Source organism: Procambarus clarkii, chromosome 42 (genome assembly GCF_040958095.1).
Source record: "Procambarus clarkii isolate CNS0578487 chromosome 42, FALCON_Pclarkii_2.0, whole genome shotgun sequence".
NCBI lineage: Eukaryota > Metazoa > Arthropoda > Malacostraca > Decapoda > Cambaridae > Procambarus > Procambarus clarkii.
This window is the reverse complement of record NC_091191.1, coordinates 5,560,346-5,581,717: the sequence shown is the minus strand read 5'-3', so window position 1 is coordinate 5,581,717 and position 21,372 is coordinate 5,560,346. Positions and strand designations below refer to the sequence as shown.

The 21,372-nt window shown below is 41.8% G+C and overlaps 1 protein-coding gene across 18 annotated transcripts in view; it reads left to right on the top strand.

Moving 5' to 3' along the window:
• Nucleotides 1-21,372, top strand: part of LUBEL (Linear Ubiquitin E3 ligase) — a 123,542-nt gene that overhangs the window by 18,067 nt on the left and 84,103 nt on the right. For 16 of the 18 annotated variants that reach the window (XM_069339842.1, XM_069339846.1, XM_069339848.1 and 13 more), the window contains exons 3-8: nt 5,325-5,470; nt 7,358-7,513; nt 9,222-9,278; nt 11,643-11,760; nt 12,475-12,568; nt 17,913-18,132. In XM_069339842.1, the coding sequence (XP_069195943.1) occupies nt 5,325-5,470; nt 7,358-7,513; nt 9,222-9,278; nt 11,643-11,760; nt 12,475-12,568; nt 17,913-18,132 (791 nt within the window). The other 2 variants (XM_069339840.1, XM_069339852.1) reach the window with 2 other exon arrangements.

Below are 21,372 nucleotides of genomic sequence, written 5' to 3'. Positions count from 1 at the left end.
CACTAGTCTTAACCTGAAATCAATTGTACGATACGGTGAATGGAGCTCCAAGCATTGAATTTGGGCTGATCTTTAATAGCCTATTTTGCCTACGAAATGAAACTTCTGTCTATTTTAATGTTACACATTACAGTAAAGTCACTTGACCCCTTTTATAAGTGGTTATTTCATCGACGAATCGACGAATAACGTTTCTGAAGAAATTACTTTCACGAACAGACGTGGGTGACATAACTGGCTGCCACAGTAATGGAAGCTAGATGTCTCTTACTTCTGCTGAGGAATTTGTAACGCCGTCAGCGCACGGTACACCATAAAAAAATCAACCATGCTAGATATACAGCTTTCGTGAAGATTTCTTATTGCGTGTAACCAACACTCAGCTACCTTGTTTCAACTTTTAAGCTTTTAAGTCGTCAAAGTCAACGGCATTTCTGATCATAGCAAACGTTAACGGCAGGTTGAACAAACTTCCCAGGGAGGCTTAAACTTAGGGCATCGGGGATAAAATTATATAGTAAAGGAATGATGTCGTTGGCTGCTGGCCTTGAACTATATCGAGAGCACCTGAATTACGTAAAACAAAAACCCCAGACGACGGGAGACACCCACCGCCCCTCGTAACTTACCATACAACGTGTGTGGGGGCAGGGAGCCTGACACAGGTTTCCCTCAACCTATAAAAACCCGACTCGGTCTACGAGAAGTCGCTCTATGGTACACAGACTGCCTCCCCTCCCTCTCTCGAGTTATCTTTTTATACACACCCATTCAATCCTTTCACTCATTCATTCGTTGGTGATCAAGTGTATTCAGTCAGACCCACACTCGGTTTATAATGTTACATTGGTTTGTATTGATCTGTTTCAGTATATTCACAATTTCTGGCTTGGATAACTATTGGTTTCTTGTCATTCTCGATTCCCGTATCTATTTCTGTCTTTTTATATTGTCACACCCTCCCCTTCGTCCCTACTACCATCGCTCTTTCATTCCATTGCTCCCTCTCCCCCTCCCTTCCCTTCCATTCCTGTTTGTAGAACAGAGGTTCTACAAAATTAGAATTACACGTCCAACTTTCCTTTTACAAGAATGGCGATATTATCGTACTCGCCTTATATTAAAACCTGGCTTGAGTTATGATGAAGATGTTTTTATAAATGAATGTTGTCTCTTTTAGGTCTTATGTTGTGCACTGGGACCTCGATTGTTTGCTAGCATCTCTGTTGCTTATTGTGACCTCTGTTTGCTATATATATATATTGTTGTTTATGTGAGGCCTGTGTTGTTTACAATATACATAAATCTATAAATATTACACATGAAAAATGAATTACAATGTGGACTCAAAAACGATGCCAGACTACTTAACTTAGACTTATAGAATGGGTGAACGATTGCCAGCTACAATGAAATTACCAAACCTGAATGCGATAAAGATTTTAGAGTAATAATTAGTATGGATCTTAGTTAAATGTTCGTAATGAGATAAATAGTTTCTCTTATGTTCTATGATTTCTCTCTCTCTCTCTCTCTCTCTCCCACTTTATTACGAGAGAGCTTTACAAATTTATATACACAATCTCTCAATTTCCGATTTTATCGATTTCTCTGTTTTTCTTTTTATTTGTTTAAACAATTTCTCTGTTTTTCTCTTTATTTAAAAAAAAATTCTCTCTTTATTTTTTAAACTATTTCTCTCTTTTAACTTTAGATTTTTCTACTTATCTTTTAATTTTAGATTTTTCTACTTGTTTTTTAATTTTAGATTTTTCTATTTGTTTTTATATTGACTTTTCTGTAATTAAATTTACCGATTTTATTTGCTAATTTTATTTCTAGCTTACTCTTTTTTTTATTTATATTTCTGTCTGAATATTGATTTATCTTTTGTTTTATCTATTTATCTTTTCATTTTGTAATATTTTGTTTTCTTTTTATTTGTTGTTTTTCTATTTATCTTTCTCCATCTGTACGTTGGTGTGTGTGTGTGTGTGGAGGTGGAGAGGTGGTGTGGAGCGAGCGGTGTGACTGGCAGGGAACCAAGGTGAGAGTTGGCCAACTATGCCTTCAAGGTGCTTGCTCTACCTCCCACCAGTGCCACGCTGCCCTTGCTGCTTCGTCCCCTTTGTTTACACCTGGCCTTTAGTGCAGGGCATTTGTTTACACTTGCCCCCGCCCCCCCTTGCTGAAGGTGATTGCTTATAGGTAGCCTTTATTTAATACACGCGTTTGTTTACCTGTGACCCTTGGTGAAGGTGCTTGTTTACAGGTGGCCCTTAGTGCAGGCGGTTGTTTATACATGACTTTTTGTGCATTTTTTGGGGTTACAGGTTGTCTTTGATGCAGGCATTTGTTTACATGGTTCTTAGTACAGGTGTTTCCCTGTTGTTGGCCCCTATGTACAGGTGTTTGCTTGCTGTTGGCCCTATGTACAGGTGTTTCCTTGCTGTTGGCCCTTTGTTCAGGTGTTTCCTTGCTGGTTGGCCCCTATGTACAGGTGTTTCCTTGCTGTTGGCCTAATGGACAGGTGTTTCCTTGCTGTTGGCCCTATGTACAGGTGTTTCCTTGCTGTTGGCCCTATGTACAGGTGTTTCCTTGCTGTTGGCCCTATGGACAGGTGTTTCCTTGCTGTTGGCCCTCTGTACAGGTGATTTTTTTACTTTGTGAGGAGGGAGGGAACTATCAAGGGAAAGCGCCATTAAAACTATACATCGTGAGGAATGGAGCTGCATAATTTATTCACTTTGTGTCTTAATGGAATGGATGTCCTGTCTGTTTTACTTTATGAAGTTCTTACTCTTTTGTATAATATATATAAGAGATGAATTCCTTCTGGGAATAATGCTATATGCGCTGTTCACCAGTCCCAATTAATGTACTCTTAAGCATTTTGTTTATAAGTGTTCCCGTTATGTGAGGGTTATATGCTAATCAGTGCTGGCTTTTATCTATCATTTCACCTTTATATGTGGCTTTACGTACAGGGTGAAAATGACCTGAGTTGCATGACGTTCATGTGTACGATTTACGAGCCTCATACTTCCTGCTACTTCTGGGAGGATAAGTTGTGTTGCTTGAACATATCATGGGATACGTTTGCCGAAAGGTGTACCCTGGTTCTCGATCATATATACACTGGGTTTGCTTTAGTCCCCAACCTGTGGTCAGTAAACTCTTGTGGTGGCTTTAGTAACACTTCCGCAGTTGATAGGCCATAAGCCCAGCATCACGTTATTGTGTCTTTTGACACGCCACTCTATGATGCATGTTTATAATGTTTTATATATCCGGTCTCGCTATACCGTACCCCGGTATTGTGACTATTCCCTTACACTTGATACAGAACGTCTTGGTTTTTGTCTCACGCAGCTTCGGCTATTTATGTGGGCCCATAGGAGTTGCTTCATAGGTCAATAGGCTTTCTGCAGTTGCCTTTATTTCAATGTAATCTTCCGTTTCCCTAAATAATTTGCGAATGTAAATAATATAATTGTTTTTATCATGCCATAACTTTATTTTTTATCACGGTATGAAGTAAATTGTATATTGTTGTTAATATGTTTGGAGAGACATTACTCCTGTCTCGTAACATTATCATCGGCTTGGGATTTTATTCAGAAAATTTGCCAGGCAATGACGGCTTCCACGATCAGAACGCGGGAATCGCTGGTCTCGGTGGGTTAAACGTGCTTTGCCCAATCAGAATATAAGATAAATGATGCCAATAGCGTACCACTAAGTTTTGAAAGCTCCCTCCCCACCCTTCGGAAGGGGATGGTGTCTCCTCTCTGATGCACCATCGGTATGGGGATGGGTCCCAGCGCGAACCAAAGTAGCTGATATAGTGAAATAGGGGCTCACCATAGCCCGTGCTGCTTGGAACTTTTTGTTCCAGGTAGTGACGCGAGGAGCCGCGAGAGTGGTGGAGGAAACAAGAGGCGAGATCGAGGACATACGGTTGACCTCGGTGGTAGATAAGAGGAAACGTTTTGGTAATGTGGGCTCACCTTATCAAATTTTACGGGCTCGCTATAGCCCGTGCTACATGAATATTTCGTTCTGAGTAGCTAAATCTAAAACAGAAACAACATGGCGTAGGGGAGCCGGGAATATCTTACTCTGTCGTCCGAGTGCCTTTAAAATTACTTTTGTTTTATGATTAGTTATATTTATTTCATCTTTCATTTTGCATTACTCATTATAGAATTCGTTTATTTTTTTAAATCCTTGGCACTATAGTGCTCGTTCATATGTATAATGTTTTATGTTCAATTTGAATAGAGTACGTTTTACTGCGAGTGCGAGGCTTCTTCATTGTATATATTGCTTTTATGAGGCTTCTTGTGTCAGAATATTATTGTGTGTGTGAGGGGGTTTTTCAGTGTATATTGCAATCCATCCTCCATATATGATCAAAAGTATGATTACTATGGAGTGAATGTACAAAATATCGGTTTATGTCCCCCTCCTAATAAAAGTTAGCTTTGTAATATTGTAATTCTAAAGTTCATAACAAAAAAGTTAAATAGACTTACCTGTCCGAGGCATAAATAAGCACTCATCGGACTAATATACACATTCCTCGCCCTAATTTAGTACATATGTAATATAGGAAAAGTTAGGGTAAGATCGGAATTTTCTGCAACAGTCCATATTTTGTAAAACCGTCCTTAGATGCTATAGGCACTATCATTTTTGTTTTATAAGTTAGTATTATAGTGAGTGAACCATTTTCAGTGTATATTATTACTGTTAATGAGCTTTCTTCAGTCCCCATTTTTTTCATCACATGCACATTGTACTTAAAATATTATGCTCGAGTGCTATTTTTGAGCGTAATTGAGGGTGATTACACATATTTGAAATAATAAATTGATTCTTTTTATAAGGAAATTTGAACCATAATGGATAACGGAGATTTTTCACATTTTACCCAAATTGACATGCAGTTTCCAAAATACGATGGGATTGTAAACAATCTTAGAATGGAGTACGGCCTGCAGTAGACTGTTAGTTTCAAATTATTCCATCACCCCTCCTCCCCAAAAATGTATAGCATTAATAGTGTATATTATGTTAAATAATATATTGTAGTAATTAAAATATGTGTTCGCTAAGTTATCTGAGTATTGTCACTTGCGGTTAAGTTAGGTGTGCTACAAAGTAATTAACTTTGTTGAAGATTTTAATGTTATTTGTATTGCAAAGGCAGATCAATGTGTGCATGACGGAGGGATTATATATTTCAATACCGGATATAATGTAATAAATGTTGCAGATCACTTACCAATGCACCGGATATAATGTAATGAATGTTGCAGATGCTCCCAAGGATGGCCAGAACTGTGACCTGTGCGGGTCGGCACCTGCTGCAGTGCGGTGTGACCGCTGCGGCTCCCAGGCCTTCTGCCTCTCCTGCGACGACATGTACCACCGTCACCCTCGCCGCAGTACCCACGCCAGAAAGGTCAGTAAGCACTACAGGGCGTGAAGTGGTCGGGAAAAAGGTTTATTCGACAGGAAATTCAGTCTGCACTGAATTTCCTGGCCCACGTGAACGTGCATTCACGTGGGCCAGGAAAGTCAGTCAACACCACTTGGCAGCAGGGGTATGAGCTAGGAGAGCCAGTCAACACCACGAGGAAGCTGGAGTATGTGCCAGAAAGGTCAGTCAAAATGCAACGTGGGGCAACAAAGGGAATGGCATGTGGACCATGATGGTTAGCAATCTACTTAGCATCAAGCTGGGAGGTGAGTCTTACTGAGACGCAGTACACATGTGATATTCTGCAGTAATTCGTGATACCTTTTCCTGATCAAAACCAGATCGTAATCCTTGCTGACATTTGTTTAGGATTTGAGAGCATACTATAACAATTATCCTGAACTAGATTCTCTGAACAAAATACCCGCAACGTTGTAAAAATGACGTATTTCAAAATATATACTAAAAGTATTTATTTGTTACCTCTAAACTAGGAAAAACTAACTTGATATTAGGTTGCAGCGAAAGTAAATCCTGTTTTATCGTTCGGTAGTTTGCTTGCAAGAAATGTACATGTGGGCTTACGGCGCATGCTTGCTAGGGAACCCGACTCTGACCTCCTGCTTCCTCTTGCCTATATATAGCTTTATGCACCAAGTGTGTCAGTGTGTGGGGGTCGCTATGATGAGCCTCCAACCTGCTCGCATGTTATCACCGCCTACCCAACTACACCCACGATCCATATATATACCCACTTCAATTTCCCACTCCTATCTCTGCCGCATCACACAGCCGACTACGCCCTTCTCCACTACCTTTGTTACTGGAAACAATGACAACATGCTTCTCTTCAGCTCATCTTTATCCACACCATGCTCTCAAGCGTTCACGATAACCTTCACCGCCATCTTCACCCTCTACCACCCCTCTCCACTAACCACACCACTTTCTCCACCAACCATACCACTTTCTCCACCAACCATACCACTTTCTCCACCAACCATACCACTTTCTTCACCAACCATACCACTTTCTCCACCAACCATACCACTTTCTCCACCAACCATACCACTTTCTCCACCAAACACACCACCCTCTCCACCAACTACACTACTCTTCAGCACCCACACCACCTTCTCCACCAACCACCCCATCCTCTCATCCAACCACACCACTCTTAATCATCATCATTCACAACACCCTCTCCACCGCTCACACAACGCTCTCCATTCTCCACACTATCATCTTCACCATCTACACCACCCACTCCACCCCAACACCACCGCTCATACCACTCTCCACCGCCTACACCATTCTGTTGTTTATCCCAGGTCACCTACCACTGCAATCCTCTATAACTCACTGCCATTTCACCCTCTTGCACTGGCCAGCACACGCTCTGCTATCCACAACTACCAACATTATTCTTTATAAAGCCCGTACCACCAATAATATTACTCTACATCTCTCACCTACTAGCAAATCTTCCACCCACATCTAATATATTTAAATTATCTACATGATTCAATAAAATGGTAAACAAATAATTTAAGTAGTAAATTATCTGACACTAATAAATTAATATATGTAATTCATTGTAATTTCGTTCTAGTTGAGGAATATACGAATGAGTACTGATGATAAATTTTAGGCGTGTTACTGTGATGTGTTACATCCTAGTACATTTCGCGACGAGTAACACGCTACTAATAGCCTAATATGTCTTCTATAGTGTCGTGGAGTCAGCAATACATTTTAGTAATTTGTAGCAGAAACAATAACTGGAAATGTGTACACATTAGCCTAATTGATCAAGTGAATTGTAAACGTTGCTTGCGTGTTATATTTCTAGGGCTTTTACTATTTCAGGCAGTGGACAGCCGGCCACCGGCGGGGGGAGGGATAAGGCCGCCGCTGCCCCCCAAGGGGGAGTCCCAAGGTGGAGTTCCACCCCCTCAGCCCCCTCCCAGGAAGAACAAACGTGCTGGGTTCCTCTCATCCTCGGCCTTCAGCAAGAAGGAACAGGTGAGATAATACAGAATTGTTTCTTCTTTTATCTTTCCTATTTTTAAATTTTCTGTATATTCTATAATGCCTGTTATTCGTTTTCTATTCTATCTATATTTTTTCTTATTCATTTTTTTCCTTGTCTCCATTTTTTTTATCGCCAGTTTCCATTTAATGTTTGCCCTCATCGTTCCTTGTTGTTAGCAAGTCATTATAGAATACATTTGTGTCTATTTTTCACATTCTTATTTCTATTCATATTTTTTCAGGTATGATTTTGTTCATTTTCGTCTCCTGGTTTGCCTTCTCCAACCTCATGTTCTCTTGACTTCATCCCCCACCACTTCATGTTCTCCTTTCTTTAAGTGACTTGTTCAGCACACACTTGCATGTATCCCACGAAGAGAATAGTCACGTCCAAGGAAAATGCAAATACTTATTCCTAAGATGGGTCCTCTCAGCAGGGTGTGAGTGCCGAAGGTGACGAAAGGCGTTGAGAGATTGAAGAGGGTGTTGCTAAGGGTGAAAATTCCATTAGCCTATCATTATAACTCAACCCTCAGAGATGTGGGATTAGTCGGGTGGCGTACCTTTGAACTTTCTCTTGTTTCGCGTTTGTGTTTAAACGAGGTGATGATTGCATGCTTATGCCGCGGACTGTATTCCAGAAATGTAGGTAGGTTTACCTGGTTTACCTGGGTTTTACAGAACTCAGAAAATTATTGCATAGATAATTAAATTTTTAGGCAGTCGTTATTTATAATCTTATTAATTATATCTTTATAAATAATACCTTTGTGAGCTTGTGACTACTCGTAGTAATTTTATTTGCTTTGAACTGGGTTTGATAAATTCAGTGTTTGAGAAGCTTTTAAAGGAATTTTAAGTTGTCATATTTAATTCTAAAGGTACTTTAAGTATTTATAGAATACACACACACACACGCACGTGCGCACGAACTTTCTATATTATCCATAATTATTTAGTATTGTCTATGGTTTATGAGGGAGAGAGAGAGAGAGAAGGAGGAATGATGAGGAGGCTATCTTGAGATATGGCGATGTAGGAGGATGGCAATACTTCCAACAACCAAGATGTGATTGAAATAAATACAATTTAATAAATTCAATGAATGCAACTATTGGTTTTGTTTTGTAATACGTAAATAACACGTATAGAATAAAAGTACCAATAATAATCAAGCTTTTTTTGGTTTTACTGTTTTCTGATATGAGAAAGCTATACAGAATATGAACAAAACCATATGAATGAATATGTGTGTAGTGTAGTGTGTCATACAGAATATATTCAGAACTGGCAAATCAATCAAGTTAGAGATACACGCTTTCAGTGAGCGCTGTACGTTGTTCATTTCTTAATAATGCAAAAAGTACGCTAGTATTTTCTCTAGCAAAGGCATAATTACTGGTGCCAAAGCAGAGAGAGGAAATAGATTGAAAAAAATCTATGTAACGGTAAATATAGACAATACAGTGATAGCATTTCTTGATTACAGTTATAACTTGTATCCATTGCATGTTTAACGAAATTCTTAAGTATTCCAGCATGGGGTCACCCTGCTCATTGTATTTCCACTTTTCTCACCGTGATCCAGATTAAGATTTCAACTAACTCGTATTTATTAGATGACTTCTCTTGTCTCACCACCTCTCTGTGACTCCATGGCTATTGTCTTATCTTCCTGCTGTGGCTGCGCTTCTCCTAGATGTACGCGCGGCCCGGCACTGTTACCTCCCGCTCCACCAGCATGACCAACCTTCAGGTAAACACCTTGGGAATGGGGGCTTCTGCCTCCAGGTAGCTACTATAGTGGGGCAGGGGGAGGCCTCCACCTGTAGGTAAATTGCCGTTATGGAGAGGCTTTCACTCCAGGTAATTACCGTCATGGGGAGGCTTCCACCTCCAGGTAATTACCGTCATGGAGAGGCTTCCACCTTCAGGTAATTACCGTCATGGGGAGGCTTCCACCTCCAGGTAATTACCATCATGGAGAGGCTTCCACCTTCAGGTAATTACCGTCATGGGGAGGCTTCCACCTCCAGGTAATTACCGTCATGGGGAGGCTTCCACCTCCAGGTAATTACCGTCATGGAGAGGCTTCCACCTCCAGGTAATTACCGTCATAGAGAGGCTTCCACTCCAGGTAATTACCGTCATGGGGAGGCTTCCACCTCCAGATAATTACCGTCATGGGGAGGCTTCCACCTCCAGGTAATTACCGTCATGGGGAGGCTTCCACCTCTAGGTAATTAGGTGACGAGAGGTCATGGTGACCTCCACCTCCAGGTACAGCATTTATACATCTCTGCTTATTTCTTAGCGTGTGGCAGTTTGTAATGAAAGTTCTCGGGTTATTAGGAAAACAAATATATTAAATAGTATCCCGCCTTAATATATGTTGATTAACAGTGGCTTGCCAGGTATAATGTTGTATCATGAAAAAGAACGTTTTCACAGTCTCAGGTATTGGTATGCTTGTTAACTTTTGAAAGTTTTGCTGTACAGTACTAGGATTTTAGAGGCTTAGATGATTGTTTTCGTTGCATTTTCTAGCAATACCTGCAGGGGCAGCAGTGATATTTTTAGCATACTGCTTTTCCGTTGTACCATGACGAGAGCTTATGGTTACGTCCTGCTACCCGTTGTACTTATGTCCAGTGATCATGGTCACACACTGTTATCCGCTGATCTGTTGTCCTTCCCTTGCACCATGCCCCAGAGCTCATGGTCACTCCCGTTATCCACTGATCTGTTGTCCTTCCGTTGTATCATAACCAAAACTCATGGTCACTCCTCAATAACCGCTGACTAGTTGTCGTTCTGTTGTACCATGACCACAACTCATGGTCAATCCCTGTTACCCGTTGACCTGTTGTATAATAGCGCACTCATCTTTTGTAGCTTTGACCTTGTGAAAATTCACGGGCGCATATACTTAGGTAACTCACCACGCTAGGTGCTTATGCAAATCAGTTGGATGTATCTTTTACCTTATTTAGGATTGGGGTGCCAAATGTTTGTATGGTTTCCAATGTGTTGTGTATATTGTATGTTTTTTTTTTTTGCCTTGATGACAAGATGCTGTGTTTTGAATTTAACTTTTTTCAGTTAAATGCCTTTATTAGGATGCACGATCAAAACTCTAAAATAAAAGGAATAAATATAGCAATTGCTGATGTTACTTGCAATGATGTTTTCATGTAACATTGTAAAATAATTTAAGTACATAAATAAATTTGTATATATATGATAGTCAATTAATACTTGTTTATGGGAACAACATTTCAAATGCAATTAAGTGAACAGTTAGAGTTTTAAATTCTAATCACATTTGGAGAGTGAGCACACATAATTTTGTCCTGGTATTGACGTCAGCGGAAGCAGGTTGGCTGGCACGACTCAATCATTTAGGAGAAAATATCGTGTGAGGAAAGGAAGACTTTCCTTTCCTCACAAGAAGAAGAAGAATAAATGTGAAGAAGGAAGAAGAAAGGAAGGCCCTCCAAAAGGGATGAAACCTTTAGGTTAGGTAGGGCGTAGTTTGTCTGGTCAGCATGTTCCGAGAAAAGTAATAACGTGTATTGTTATGTAAACATTTACAATGATTATTACTACATTTTGGGTTAGGCTTCGGTTATCTGTTTAAATCAAAACAGGTGATTTGGTGAGTGCAAGTTTCCGTCACAGCAACCATTACTGTAAACCATTCTTGTTGAAGCTGCCTTATCCACCATATGTGCATCATTGTCATCGGCTCACACGAGGCTGTTTGGGCATAGGCTGTTAAACCAGGATAAATATACACAAGAGATCAGATTGAACGTTTAGCTGGATATACTATGTTATGCTACCTGTTCAATATAACGATATATAATTACATATATCACCCTTATATAAAATTTTTGGTATTTTAATTTGACTTCCACTATTGAAATTAGTGACAGCCTTATTGTTCACAAAATCTTGAAGTACTTAATGCAGGACACCACAACTGCTCAAGATAACAGCAGTCTCAGCTCGAGATTATTCTTTGCGAGGTGCAAGATAGACTTGAGTGAACACTTTGAGTTTTAAGAGAGAGAGAGATGACGTCGTGGGAGGTTACCCTGATATTCTGGTGTTACAGAGTGCGGGTAACGAGACTAACAACAACAACAACAACAGTGGTGGACGAACTATTATGGGCAGCCTCAAGCGGTTCATGGGAGCCAGGCCGCTCCCTCCCACCCCGCTCCACAATACATGTGAGTATTACCAACCACAACATCTATGAGTATTACCAACCGTAACACCTGTGAGTACTACCAACCACACATAACAAAAGTCATCATCAGCACATCATGCATCTTTAGAGTATTAACTCTCTAATTTTTAAATTATTTAAATTTTTTTATCTGGTTTTAAATTTTGTTATTTATTTTTTATTTTTGTATATATACTGTGTAAACATTTAGAATCTGAGACACATTTGTGATGTTAATAGGATAAATAGAGAGATGTATACACACGCACAGAGTTTATATCTCAGTGTATTGGCACGGGGAGTTTACTTTAGTCATGGACAATGTTCATGACTTCTACAGGATAACAAGATTTTGGTCGATAAGCTTATGTGGTGGCCTTAATAACTCTCCCGTGGTAGATATGAATGAGAGCAGAGGGATGGAGAGAGAGTATTAAAGGTAATTTGTACATAGCAGGAGGAGAGGAAGTCCATAAGTATAGTCAGATATGGTGATTCTAGTATCTATGTGAGAAGAAATGGTAGGGAGACGCATTTGCGTCAGCAATTTCAACATTTTAACTGTTAAATCTTTGTAAGCACTTTACATACAGTCGTATGAAGAGGTGACAATTTTACTAGAGTATCATAATACCAATTCTACGCCATGCTTGTCTGTGTGGAAGATATTAATGTTTATCTGTATTTACATATTTTGTTGATATATATTTTACAGGTTCTGGGAAGAATGAAGCTATAACAGCGCTTCCCAGCAAGGCTTCGATCCGTGCCACCACCAGCCCCAGTCTTCCCAACCTCAGCGACCACATGTACGTGGCTCCAACTTGCTGTTTTGGCTTGTGTGGTGTGTCCTAGTCCATCGCTGCTTGCGTGTTGATGTGTCTGTGCACGCCTGTCTCTTGGGAAAGTCAACCAACAAAATACCTACACCAAACCTTAACTACTTCACCCCCTCAATGGCCAAATGTTAGTAGTGCCTCTTTTTTTTTATTAAGGTTGATAGTACTTCTTCTTTATTATGGTTGATGGTGCTTCTGCTTTATTACGGCTACTAACATAAAGTTTCTGTAAAATAATGTAAGGTGTTCACGTCTTACTCTTTCTGTATGATAATCAGCAGCCCCTTGGAACACTTTCTTATCTTGGTGGAGGGGATTGCGTGTTCCTAGGTCCCGTGAGCGTCTTGTTTATCTAATCTAAAGCAATGGGATTTAAGAGTGTTGCATTCTCTAGGAATAAGCATTGTGGTCCTGTTGGGTCTGAGAGCCTTTGTCTTTTGGATTGAGTTTCATACTGGGGGGTCTAGCTGAGGCAGTAAACATGACTCTTAGGATAGATTACTAGTGTCGATGTGACGCCAGTGAATGACCCCTTGATTACTGTGATATATAATTTTATTTATCGATTTATCAGTCGGTCACACTTGTTCAGCTCTCCCAAACATTCCCATAACTTTATAGGTGTTATTTGAGTCGAAATTAGTTTTTTCCTATTGGCAGTGTCTTTGTCTCACTGTCAGCTGGAGTGTTGATTGTCCCACTCTTAACTAGGGTGTTGATTGTCCCACTGTCATCTGGAGTGTTGATTGTCCCACTGTCATCTGGAGTGTTGATTGTCCCACTGTCAGCTGGAGTGTTGATTGTCCCACTGTCAGCTGGAGTGTTGATTGTCCCACTGTTAACTAGGGTGTTGACTGTCCCACTGTCATCTGGAGTGTTGATTGTCCCACTGTCATCTGGAGTGTTGATTGTCCCACTGTCAGCTGGAGTGTTGATTGCTCATGGATTACTTTTTATCAGTGCCACGTCTTGCATACATTATAACATGCCATGTCTTGCATACATACATCTCTCTCTCTTACATACAGTGCATACATACATTCATCTAATCTCTTGTGTCGAGACTGTTGCGCTTTCCTGCAAGACCTTCCAAGCTATTTGACCTATGTATCAATCTGGGTTTTACACCCAGAAAGGGAGTCGTGACAGGCCCTCTCTCACAGTCACATCAATATCCTGCGTTAGAGCGAAGCTGTGTCTGAGGTCAGTGTGCCTGCTGCCACTCACCATATTTGGCAGCTTCCTTTTCAGCTCCTGTCGTGTGCCCAGCTACTATGACTGCTTTTTCGTACTCGACAGTGAATCGATTCCTCTTGGGGTCAACACCATACCTGCTCACTGACTAGACTGGATTTTCTAGACATTGGGGGGAAGGGCCATGTTCTCCATCTTACTGACGAATCCTTATTGGCTGAGGCACACAGCTGGTGTGCCTTGATTGGTCATGCTTTATGGTACGTTCCTGAATGGTCAGGATTTTGATATACTTAATCTTGGGTATCTAAGACGTTGTAGTATATCACAGGAACCAGGAAAAATTCAGATTAACCGACACTTGGCGTCTTACTCCTGACACACTGAACATCTCATTAAAACTAATAATGTATGAGCATTGTAAATGAACATTTACGTTATCAGGTAAGATTTTCCATACGTAAAAATGAGTTTTCGGACAGTGACGTCCTAAAGCTCTCAATGTTTATTATACTGTTTGTCAAATTAATACCTCAGGTCAGTGTCGGAATTCCTTTCGCCCTTCCCTGGAAGAACAACAATTAACAGTTCCCACAAACATGGATAATATCTATCTGAACTTTTCAGCTTGCCCCCAGAGCAAGAAACACTCACCGTAATAATGCAAAACAATTCTGTAAAAGCTAACAATTAAAACTCAATACAAATACAAAAGTGAAATATTGCATATGCAATCTAAATAATCACTTTTTGAGGAGACATTTGCTTCCAAAGACATCACCAGAGCACGAGCTCCACCAGACAAACACCCACTCGGAACTCTGCGTGATAACAATGATCCCTCAGACAATACTCCCAGAACAGAATCACTAATCATTCAGATGTGACGTTTTAGAAGATACTCTTCACCGGATGAATATCGCTGTACATTAACCAGAGGTTTAACCCCGCATCTAGCAATGTTCTCTGGACCTTGTGTCCGAACTTAAAGGGCTCGCCAAACTCTGCTGGGCTGTATACGTTTCCAAGGTTATCAGATCTGTCTTATCCGGTGTGCTCTGAGAAGGGAGGAAATGGGAAGTCCATTGCTTCTGGCAACTCAACTCCTCCCGATACCTCACTACCAAGGCTGATAGAATAATAGACCAGGAAGCGGCCACCATGCTCCAACATCATAATCTCGGTTTCAGAATACATCAAGGTTGCAAAGGACCATACAACACCAACCGTTGCTGAAATCATATATCGAAAGACTCTGATTGAGCTGTAATTAAAATAATGCTTTAAATATAATCAGAAGATTGATGTTGGTATTTAGGCCTCGGACCTGGTAGTTGATTTGACTAGGTAGTTTTGTGTCGGTTTTCTTCCAGAAAGTAATTATCTAATTATTTCACATGCAGGTCTCTAACAATCGCTGTGTGCTTAGAGGCAGAGTAAATGAACGGATTCTTTAATCACGTGTGGTCTTACTTAACGTAGAGTTTGTCCGTACAACTTACAGGTACACACTCTCAGATCAGCCCGTCCTCCTAAGGTTTGCCAACGTCAAGAAAACGGTAAATTTAAAGTGTCCTCTCCTAACCTATCGCAAGACCCTAAACAGAAATCGGGACAGTACGTCACTTTCGCCAGCCGCTTCCATTTTTAAGCACGACATTTTTTGGCCTTATGTAACGCATACGATCGAAATGAGACGTTCTTTGTAAGCGGAGAAGTTGCTCAGATACCACACAACATGGTTGGGTTATGCTGCAGTGTACACACCCAGGGTCGCGTGTTGTCTAGGCTGTCGCAGCAATATCTTGATGCGGTTCCACTTGAATTTCACAATATTGAGCGATATTCTTATTTTGATTGATATAGTGATGTGTGTACGATGTTTAGGACGGTGTGCCAATTTGATCACTATCAACGGATATGAAGATGCACTCCTGTAATATTGCAAATTGGGTTCCACGCCTATAATCAGTCATATGACTGATTGTAGTTAGTGAACTATAGCTTCGGGGTTAATGATATTGACTGATATAGTACTACAACTGTTGCTTACCACCGCTGAATGTGGTCTGGTCACCCGTTGCCAGTGATGTCCGGCAATCTCAAGCATGTGTCCTACAGACTTTCTGGCCAGGTGGCCCCTCATCCCCCTATTTATTCATACTTTATATGTGGAAATTGGTGCTCCATTGTTACAAGATCGCTACGATCAGTACTTCGTGCGGACCCTCCGATGTCCCCATTCCAGCCCGTCCTCATTGACAAAGATCAAATCCATTCCATCCACCCGCCAACCCCCCTGTTTATGAATGAAAAACGGTTTACACACGACTCAAAACTGATGACATCCGAACACTTCCGAAACAAGTGCTTCGCTGACGACTTTTGTTCGGACCACAACGCTGTAAATGCTTCACCCACGTACTACAAGTACAAATAATCGCCAACAGAACCTAAACACCTAACCTAACCAGTGCCTAAATATGTACAATATACTAATATATAAGAATATTAATTTATATTTGAGAAAATTAATATTTTGAATGAACAGTATATTAAACTGATGAATGCATCTTTAGGGTCGACCGCTGGATGGAATGAACTTGGTCTTAGGTCGGGTTGCCCCATTCACGTCTGTTGTGTTTGAACCATTGCATCTGTTCCATGCTCTACTTTGCCATAGTTTACTGCGATAATGGCGAACCTGTATGAGTCTCTTGCCAATGTTCACAATATGTCCCCACGTTTTATGCCTACATTACCTCCATGGAAAGTTCAGACTGATACATTTGTATAAACCCATCCCGTACAGTGTAGGCTTCTGCTCCCCTGCTGTCTGAAAAGCCTTTTCCTTGAAAATTGTCCAGCAACATTTGCAACCTAGTAGTAGAGAACTTGATAAACACCTCCAAAGGATACCTGATCAACCAGGCTGTGATTCATACGTCAGGCTGCGAGCAGCCGCGTCTAACAGCCTGGTTGACTAGACGACCAACCGGGAGGCCTGGTCGAGGACCGGGCCGCTGGGACATTGAGCCTCGAAACCATCGCAAGGTAACGCAAGGTAACCTACTTTATTTTTACAGACAGGTAGAAATCTGATGATGAGTTTAGTTTCGTTATTGTGATTGGCTGTGTCTGTTTTAATGTAGGTTACTCGTGAAATTATTTGCTTCCGCTTTTAAGAGATTAAAAAAAACATTTTTATACAAATCTAGTTTACGGATGTAAGGAGGAGGGATTGTACTCATCTGAGATATAATGCGGAAGAGTGAGTAGAAATGTGAGTGACTGACGAGCATCAGCTTGCAAGGAAATACAGTTTGTAGCTGTCATCTCCAGTGTGATACACAAGTCCTCTCCTATACTTACCTTCCCTCTGGTATGCTCCTATCCTCAGTCATTTACCTTCCCTCTGGTATGCTCCTATCCTCAGTCGTTTACCTTCCCTCTGGTATGCTCCTATCCTCAGTCATTTACCTTTTTTCAGGCATGCTACTATGATGGACTGAGTTCATCCTCCTACCATCAGCTCTACCTCCAACTACTGTACCTCCAACTACTGTACCTCCAACTACTGTACCCCCAACTACTGTACCCCCAACTACTGTATCTACACCTGCTGTACCTTCACCTGAATTCACCCTCACCTGCTCCACCTTCACCGCACTCCACACTCCAAATATCCATGGCATACCTATGTATTTTCATTTGTATTCATTATATTTTTATAAATGAATCTCCAACTTGTCTGAATTCAGGCATGAGAGAATGTGGACTTAAGAAGCATTTTATCTAAAGCCTCTAGAAACTTATGCAGAATTCACGTCTTTCCCCATTAGTAATGGGCTAGATCAAGTGCTTTGTAGACTCTCCTTACCCTCGTATATCCTAAGACTTCTATTAAGGGAAAAAGTCATCAGGCACAATGGAGGATATTTGACAAGCTGCCGGCTTCCTTCCCTCGTAGAAGCCACTAGAGAGATAATGGCCCCCTCTGGTAAATTCGGGTACTTTAGGTAACTTCAGGTAAGGTAGTACTGTAGGTGCATTGTCATTCTAACCTAAACTTGAGACACAACGCCGCCATTAAGAACTACCACTCTTGTCCCCCCCACAGTGACGAGGAAATCCGGATGGGATTGCCTCAGTCTGTGCTTGATCTCAACACAACTGTGAACTCCAATACTAATTCCATTTCCACGCCTGTCACGCCGGCCTCCGCCCACGCCCAGTACCCACCGCTACAGCCCAAGACGCTCCAGCCGTCTCCCCACACGCACTCCCTCGGCAGGAAGTTCTCCCTTCAGCAGCTGCCTCAGAGTTTCGACGACAAGAGGGTGAGTACACCCTGTCTGAGGATCTACTCTGCCTGCTGGGTCTTGATAGATGTATCCTGCGTGTGTGTGTGTATTGTAGCTGGTGAGGGTTACATGTGTCATGTAGTTGAGTATAGGTGAATGGTCATCTTTATTTGAACTGTTAGTGTCATTATCAGCATGACGTCCCTGTTTATCCGAGGTATTACTATTCCCAGTCTTGTCTTCATTACTGTTCTCGCTTGGTTATAACCGCCGTGTTGCTGTCGTCGCCAATTGTCAATACTTTCGTTATAGTCATTTAGTTAGACCTCATCACCATGGTTACCACTACACAGCCCCATCACCATGGTTACCATTATTCAACCCCATCACCATGGTTACCATTATTCAACCCCATCACCATGGTTACCATTATGCAACCCCATCACCATGGTTACCACTACACAGCCCCATCACCATGGTTACCATTATACAACCCCATCACCATGGTTTCCAGTACACAACCTCATCCCCATGGTTATCATTGTACAGCCCCATCCTCATGGTTACTACTATATCTCAACAAATAATGTAACTTTCTCTTAACTTCTTCTCATCGTTTAAATGATGAGGGAAGAATAACTTTTTGTGTACAACTCGCGACTACCGCCTGCAATTAACTTAAAGTAGCGCTCGCTGCTTAGGGGACAGCTTCCTTTGCTTACAGATGTAAAGCTGTTCTCTTGTGGCAGTCAGCGCTTGAATGCTCCCCTCAGGAATGTCTGGAGGCGTCCTACTTCCTAGCCATTTCGTTGGCTTTCTAATTGGTCAGTCAGACCCTCAGGGTTATAAACCCATGGAACCGCCAACCCGCCGAAGCCGTAAATGCCAACACTGTGAAATTTGAACGTCCAACTGGAAAAAGATCATCAATACAAATGGGGAGACCTTCGACATGCCGCCGGCTCCCTGTTCCCGTCGAGGCCATTTGTGTTAGTGGCCCTCAAGTAAAGCAGAAGTGCGCCAATGAGGATAGACCTAGCCTTATTGGTTCGATTGGGCAACTGTAGGCACTTTGAGATTTGGCGAGCTGCCTCCAAAATACCTTCCTATACCAAGCTTCTCATTTGAGGCTCCTGGTGATAGATTGTATATTCAAGGTGGTCATTGTTCGTAAGGGTAACTTAAATCCATCTTTATAGAAGGTGTCTGGTTTCGCAACTTGCACTGTCCTTAATCCCATGTTCCCCGGAATACGACCTCGCCAAATCGTTTAACAAACTGGTACCCATTTTACTGTTGGGTTAAACAGAGGCTACAGTTAAGGATTGACACCCAGTAAATCCTCCCCGGCCAGGATACGAACCCAGGACAAAGAGCTCACGAAACGCCAGGCGAGCGTCTTACCACTTCGCCACAGGGACCGCAGGGATGATGGAACAGTTAACATTACAACCGCATCACTGTTGTCACCGCTACACAACCCCCATCACGGTCACCACTACACAATAAGCGTGGCGTGAAGCGGGTGAAGAGTAAACACAGGCGCTGCGTGCTGAGTGTGTCGTGGACAGCTTCGCGCGCCATCGGTACTGCCGCCCGTCTTCCCATATATGAACATTAAACAAAGCGGACATTCCACAAGGCAGAGTGCGAGAGTTACACCAGCGTCTACCAACTCCCGTTACATCTGAGTCATGCTGGGTTCTACATGGCTATATGCAATATCTATAAGAAAATAATGCTGCCTCAAAAGTGTAGTCCAATTATTTACGTTTACTGCACCGTTTTGTAAATAGAGAATTCTTTCCATTCCTTTCGCCAGCTCTTAGGGGTTTCCTCTTCACGTATGTCCAAGCCTACTTCTCTGTAGGTCAAATTTGTCTGACCTGTGGTTGTTTATACATCATTAGCGCCAAGACGTATGTACCAGGCCGGCATACCAAGCACTCGGCTTCTCTTTTCTCTTCTACCACTTCGAAAATACTGGAATTTCGTCTTTTGTTCTGCAGAGAATTAACACCTTTGACACTGTTTTGGGCATGAAAATGTAATTCTCAGTAAAAATCTCTTGAATAAACACTACCGTGCATGGTGCGGACCCAAAAATGAGACTGATATTAACTACGTTGCATTGTGTAAATATTATCATACCTGTATATGAGACTAGGTTACAGATGCAACTGGGAGATTGGTGAACCCAGACAGAGGGGGAATGCATCTTCTGCCAAATAATCACAGAAAAGCCACCATTTCACTATTTCCTGGATTGTGAAGCAACCAACGACCTCAGAAGAGCTTTAAGAGTCCCTGAATCTTGCAGTAACCATCCTGAAGCCATCAACACTGCCACTCTTCTGGTCATGAAAAGTGTCCAGCAGCTGGAGACCCTCATAAATACTGTGAAGCAGTATCCTCCCCGCGATAGCAGCCTGACGATTAAATGCGACCTCAGCACAAAGTATACATTTGCTAAAAAAAAAAGTCTACCACTTACGGGCTATTCATGCCCGTGCCACCTCTTGAGTGGCTTAATCTTTATCAATCAATCAAATCTGTATGAGACGAGAACTAAAATCTGCGGCAAACTTGAAGGACCAGCCCAACTCACCACTCACTCTCGCGTGATCTTTGACTTTGATGTCCAAAGAGTTTGGAAAGGATGAGGTGGGTAGAGGAATGGGGAGGTGAAATTCTGGAAGAGGATGTGGGTATAAAGAGAGAGAGGAGGTTTGAAAGTTTGGTGACCTGTCCACTATGGGGTTGGCATATATGTGTCGTCAATCTGGAAAGTTTTTAGATATTCACAAATTCCTCCCGGACAGCCCGGGAAAAAATAGGATATGTCTGGGAAAATAGGATATGTCTGGGAAAATAGGATATGTCTGGGAAAATAGGATATGTCTGGGAAAATACAAACGCATGGTAACCCTTAGCACATTTCCTTCATGTTGCAATACATTCCCACCCAACCAGTGCTTACCACATATCTTCGCATATGTTCATGTCATTAACTATCTTGAGGTTATCTTGAGGTTATCTTGAGATGATTTCGGAGCTGTTTAGTGTCCCCGCGGCCCGGTCCTCGACCAGGCCTCCACCCCCAGGAAGCAGCCTGTGACAGCTGACTAACACCCAGGTACCTATTTTACTGCTAGGTAACAGGGGCATAGGGTGAAAGAAACTCTGCCCATTGTTTCTCGCCGGCGCCTGGGATCGAACCCAGGACCACAGGATCACAAGTCCAGCGTGCTGTCCGCTCGGCCGACCGGCACCCTA